The sequence below is a fragment of the Eurytemora carolleeae genome, unplaced genomic scaffold (genome assembly GCF_000591075.1).
Source record: "Eurytemora carolleeae unplaced genomic scaffold, Eaff_2.0 scaffold640, whole genome shotgun sequence".
Taxonomy (NCBI): Eukaryota; Metazoa; Arthropoda; class Copepoda; order Calanoida; family Temoridae; genus Eurytemora; species Eurytemora carolleeae.
This window is the reverse complement of record NW_019396617.1, coordinates 185383-191437: the sequence shown is the minus strand read 5'-3', so window position 1 is coordinate 191437 and position 6055 is coordinate 185383. Positions and strand designations below refer to the sequence as shown.

General features: G+C 35.0%; 1 protein-coding gene and 1 long non-coding RNA gene across 3 annotated transcripts; both read right to left on the bottom strand.

The window, feature by feature from the left end:
- Positions 1-1725: 1725 nt before the first annotated feature.
- Positions 1726-3038, bottom strand: LOC111706373 (uncharacterized). 2 transcript variants are annotated; one of them, XR_002766223.1, is made up of 2 exons: positions 2735-3038; positions 1726-2295 (listed from the first exon to the last, which is right to left on the bottom strand). It is a non-coding gene; the product is annotated as an uncharacterized LOC111706373 (long non-coding RNA). The 2 variants fall into 2 exon arrangements; XR_002766224.1 differs by lacking the exon at positions 2735-3038 and adding an exon at positions 2524-2680.
- A 714-nt stretch (positions 3039-3752) lies between these two features.
- Positions 3753-6055, bottom strand: LOC111706372 (uncharacterized). Its single transcript, XM_023479234.1, has 3 exons — positions 5937-6055; positions 4157-4387; positions 3753-3888 (listed from the first exon to the last, which is right to left on the bottom strand). Exons 1-2 carry the CDS (start codon positions 6015-6017, stop codon positions 4157-4159), a joined length of 312 nt encoding a protein of 103 aa, XP_023335002.1. The 5' UTR covers positions 6018-6055; the 3' UTR covers positions 3753-3888.

The window sequence follows — 6055 nt, the reverse complement described above, 5'->3', positions numbered from 1 at the left end:
GATAAAAGCATTGAATTTCCCAATTAAATCAAGACTAATCGCCAAACAATCAGTTTATTTTTATTCTGTGATGCTGATGAAATTTCAAACTGTGCAGTTAAGAGATAAACATATTATTAAATAATATTAATATCTTCACCTTGCACAATTGTTGTCCCTGGGAAAGTTCTTCGAATGGATGTCTTGTAAAACATTTACTGCAGGCATACAACATCTCAGCTTTATTCATTATCTTCAAGCTTGAGCAAGATTTCAGTTGAGAACTTTAAATTTCTTCACTGCAAAATCTTTAGAGAACCTTCAAAAATCCACCAATAGGGGCTTAGGACACAGAATATTTGAACCAATCAGAGGGAAGATGTTTTTAGATGAGTAAGAAAACTTTGTGTGCCGCAATGTTGGGTGCTTACTGATGCCGGAAATATTGAGAAAGCAGGAGAAAGTTTAAAATGTAACGCCATCTGTTGCTCAAATCTGCATTAAATTATTGGTTTCAATAAAAGTTTGAGAAGAATAATTGCAAAGATTGCAAATTGAGACTCAAATTGCTAAAATATGTACTGCTTGAAGGGGTGAATTTTTTCCATAGAAAAAGTATGCACTTCCTACAGATCGACGTACTCACTACTCATGAAGGGGTCGGATGGAGTCTGGGCTCTGCCCTCCATGGAAAGAAAAAAGTGTAACCCCCTCCCCCCCAGAAAAATTCCTGAGTACGACCCTGACTCCTATTGGGTGTCCCACATCGTATTAGATCGTCAATCGGTCTAAATTACAATTTTCGGGAATAATCAGAAAATTTAAGGAGAATGAATCATTTTGAAAAATTCTAATAAGATAAGGCTAATTATATTAATATAAAAATTTACTAGCGGAAAATACTTTAGTTTTTTGGTATTAAAGCTTGGAGATAATCTAATATGATATGGGACGCTATGTATTTTCCGGCGAAATGATTTTGAAACAAAACGCCCTTTTCATTTCGAAAACTGTGCGTAAGAGGGGGGGGGGGGGGGTTTGGTGGTTATAGCATTATAGTCTAAAATTATGCCAAAGATTTAAGTCACAGCTCTTCGTTTTGTGAAAATGTTTGTACACCTCGTATATACTTCTAAATTTGTGAATTTGTTACTTCTCAGCTTAAACATAACAAAAAATTCAAGTCACAGCTCTTTGTTTTGTGAAAATATTCGTACACCTCGTATTTACCTTATTATTTGTGAATTTGTTACTTTTCAGCTTAAACATAAAACCTACAGGGTGTCCCATGAAACAAGACAGTTAATGAATAGTTTTATATGTCTTCTTCCATAAACTCAAATGTCTTAGTTGACGATGTAGAAGATGGCAAGACAAATCGAACGTCTAAACCAGTCTCTGTGTAAAATTCATTTAAAGGCTGCCGAAAAAAACATCAATGGCGCTTACAAGCTTTAAATTAAAAAGTTGAACACAAGCCTTCCTTATATACTATAAAGGACAAAATCAGGACAAAAACTATTCCTTTGAAGTAAAATTAGATATTTCTTGGTTTGGTAACAATCATAAATATAATTTTCTTTTTAGTAAAAAATTGAAGTTTCATCAATTAGGCAAAATCCATAACAAAACACACTAATTCTGACTAAAAACAGATATATCAAATTTTGTAGATAAACTAATTTAGATCGGAGACAGGCAAATGTATCTAACAAAAGTGAGAATTCCTCAGTTTAAGTCTAAATCTTGCAAATAAATTATTTATTAAATTAAGAGTACAATTTATGTGAAATTTATTACTTACATTTTAAAGAATATTCTCTCCACTTTTAGTTGATTTCTACTCTCCAGAAGGGTTTGGTTGCGTTTCTTTAGTTTGATTTATCACTAGTTTCACAAGCTCACAATAACAGAGGTAAATATTTTCACAACTTCCCCCCCCCCCCTATAATTATGCAGATAGATTTGAAGGACTGTCAATTGATCCTTGTTTGGGAAAGTAGCATACACGAGTAACGATTTGTAACTGCAACCTTGTAACTTTTTCTGATAAATTATTAGGAAGAAATCCGTCGTTTTCGTTTTAATCTATTTCAAATCAAGTCTTTGCTGTAAAATCCGCAAGTCACTTTTTAAGCAAATGATCAAATATTTATCAGAAAAGACGAATATCACAAAAAATGTTTTCGACAAAGGTTTTAATATTTCAAATGTTCACTAACTGATCTGATTTTTCAGTGTAACCTGATTTCTTAGTAGACAAAGAAAAGGGGGGAGGAAGATTATATGAAAATATATTACTCCACGCTTTGTTGTCTAATAAACGGGACCGAAGTTGACTCAAGCAATCAAAAGAGAAAAAAATATGGTCCTTTTAATATAACTTAGGTTTGACTAAAACATCATCTTCAATAAAAGTTGTCTTTAAACATGAAACATTGTTTTGTTTCCCATTTTGTTTGATAAAATAAAACGATTAAGTTTTAACTTTATAGACAAAAAATATCTCGTCTTAAAACAAAAAATAACGAGCTTTGTTCCAACTCCGGTCCATTAAACCAAGAAGTATGAAATAGAAGAGAGTTACAACTGACGCGGCCCGCCCTACCATATTATCATACAAGCGTTGCAGGCGGTACTCCATTTGTATAAGAAATATTCAGAATTGTATTTCTTATTCAAATGGAGTACCGTCTGCAAAGCATGCATGTACAATCATATGGTAGGGCGGGCCGCGTCAGTTGTATCTCCCTACTATTCCATACTCCTTGCATTACATATCTAAACAATTCACTAGAAAAAACTTTAAATTACTGGACAAAGACTAGAAAACATTTTGTATCTTGTGCTCAAAACACACGCTTAGTAAAGCTACAAACTAACAATTTTGAACTTGAAAATTTCTCCAAATGGCATGAAATATATGGCGAACCCAGATTGCAGAAAATTAATTTGATTTTCATTGTAATAGAGAAGAACAAGAGCACGGGCGTGAGAATGGGGAAGTCCCAATTTGACAAATCTAAGAAAATGTCGCGGATTTTACAAAAATTAATAAACATTTTGGAAATATTAAACAATTGTTCTAAGTTTGAGTTTTAAATAAGTAATTGACTTTATTTGGCCTGGGAGGGGGGTCAAATTTGACCACCCCCCATCGTTTTTTGCGATAACTCAAAAAGTGTATTAGCTAGGAAGCTCAAATTATCTGGCCTTTCTAACTTACCCATGCCCCTCACTTAAGGCTAAAAGCTCGGCTTTTATATACATACTGCCTTAGTCCTCAGGCATATCTGCCTAAATGCCTTGTTTTACCTTTACCAGCCTAAATCTATATTAAGACCTATTTCCATTCATTGAATTTCACAATTTGCACATTTTAAGTTTTTATTAAATATTCATTATCTAGATGATAAATGTTTTAAAGCAGGGTACATGAAAATAAACAAAAAATATAACAAGGAAGTTTTGGCACAACTTCTTATTAAAGAGAGAAATAATTAAACGAGTGAGCTAAGCTGCGTTTTGAGCATAAATTCATAACACATATTAGCAAAACAGGGTTTAAAATGGCACAAAATAATCTGACAAAATCAATGAAAATAATAAAATATCTGAAGAAATGAATTGGATATCATTAAACAAAGTATGCAAAATGCAAAATTTCACAGGTTTCCTAGTACAACATCGATATCCAATATATTTCTGCAGAATAAACAAACAAATCGCAGTGCTGCCGTCCCCAATATGGGTAGGGTTAATAAATTTATATATAGCGTTAAGCTCCTAAGTAAATGGTTTTGACGTATTGGTTTAAAGCTCTAATATTATTTTTGTTTCTAATGCCACCTTTTCTCTCCAACGTTTAGTCTATTAATCACTGTTGTCATGGTATCAAATATCTCTGTTCTATATTTATCACAAGATTCCTCCCAGTTTTAAGTCGACATCAAAATTTGGCAGATTTTTTAATCTTATTTGGTAGATTTTTATTCTAATTTGGTAGATTTCCAAAATTTGTTACTAAACAGAATGGATAATTTTCCTCCAAAAATTGTGGTTTTCTTTAAAATTTGGTTATTTCTACTAAAAAAGGTAATTTCTTTCAAATCGGGCTGATATTTTCCAATTTTAAACTGGCCGAAGTTTTTTTTTGGGAAGAACCCGGATCAATCACCTATTTGCACAATATTTGATCTTGTTGGTCTCGATCTATTATTTTGCTCTCAGAGCTAGTTGCTCCAAGATCTATCTGTAGTTCATGTTCTTGAACCTCCATATCCTGGTCGGAGGATAGGGCGAGGGCGCTGTACTCGTCGTAGCTGGTCTCCTCGGTGTAACTAGTCTCCAGGTCCGGGGGATCACTGCAGAAATAGGTCGAGGGATCATACCCAAAATATTCATAACCCTGAAAATAAATACAGGATGAGGATTTTTTTTGAAGAATTTAGATAGTCTAAATATATCATTTACTCTTATACATATACGCCATTGTGTTTATCATTGAATCCCTTAGGGGTTTGAGTTTCCATTGATTCTAATTAGTATGGGAATAAATAAAATATAGCTTGAGCAGTGTTTCGGATCCGCATCCGTGATGATGGATCCGGATCCTGACTCTGATACGGATCCGGATCCGGGTCCGAGGTAACTTTTGATTCCGTGAATCGGATTTTCCTAAAGTTAATCCTAAAGTTAAAAATGTCGTCATCACTATTATATAAATGTAAACATTAAATTAATAAAGATAATTTTGAAAAATTTTCGTCATGTAAATAATACATTTACGAACCATTTTGATTTATTTATTCCATAGTTTTGGTTAATTTTTGGCGCTACCCGGATCCATATCAACGTTTCCTGATACGGATCCGGATCCGACCAAATGATACGGATCCGACCGGATCCGGATCCAAAACGCTGAGCTTGAGGGTGGGAGTATATAATATATAAGGACAGATACGGCTGTACCCACGTTTTTTGCCCATGGTGTCTTTCTAAAGGTGTCCGTGCCAGGCTGATAGACTCACGTGGTCCTTATTTGCCCATGTGTGGCGGCACAGCGTAGGGATTTCGGGATAGCAGATTACCACTCAATCTCTGTAGTACGAGGTAAGAAACCTATCTGGCAGATTCTCAGGGCTTATCTTAGGGGGGGAATGGGTCGGACCAAGCAGTCCTACTTGAGAGAGGGAGGAAAATGGCAGTGTTACTGGAGTCCTGGCTGGTAGCTAGCCATGTAGGCTAGCTGTAGGTCCGCGGCTCTCCTGGTGGGGTTTTGTCAAACAATCCTAATTTTAATCAAGTATCTAATAATAAATTAATAGACTTTTTAACAGCTTCGTATGGGGTAGTACCGAGATGGACTACTCCAGGGGACTGTTTAGTGTGCAGTTGGGCGGTGGCTTAAGTCATTGGTCTGTAACTTCGACAGTTGGCCACACTAGACAGTGTGTCACGAATTGGTACATTAATAGCCATTGTGGCTATTTTTGATGAGGTCTCAGCCCTGACTTCTACGGAATGATGTTGATTGTTTGTTTGTTTGTTTGTTTATACATATACGCCATTGGGTTTATCATTGAATCCCTTGGGGGTTTGAATTTCCATTGATTCTAATTAGAATGGGAATATATAAAATATAGCTTGAGGGTGGGGGTATATAATATATAACCCTGGCTAAGTTTAATATCTTAGTATTATTGTGAATTGTGATAGCTCTTATGATATATAATGGAACCCACAAACTGTGGAATATTTAGATGATCGTAACACTCAAATTATGGTTTTTAAGTCCATTAAACGTAAAACATTGCCACTGATTAAATTTTTTTTGTCAACTATTGGTAGGTTTTCTTACAACAACCTCCAATATACATAAAATTTCTTAAATATGCAGTCTTCCTATTCCACAGTTTTCTAGGCCTCACTGTACTGTACATTAAAGGATTTCTTACCGCAGCCAGGCACTGCTTGAGTATCTCAGTATAGTTTATATGCGAGAGCTCTTGGGATTTTCTTCCTCCCATTTTCTTCATTTCCTCCCAGGGTAAAACGTGCTGGGGCCACCACTGCG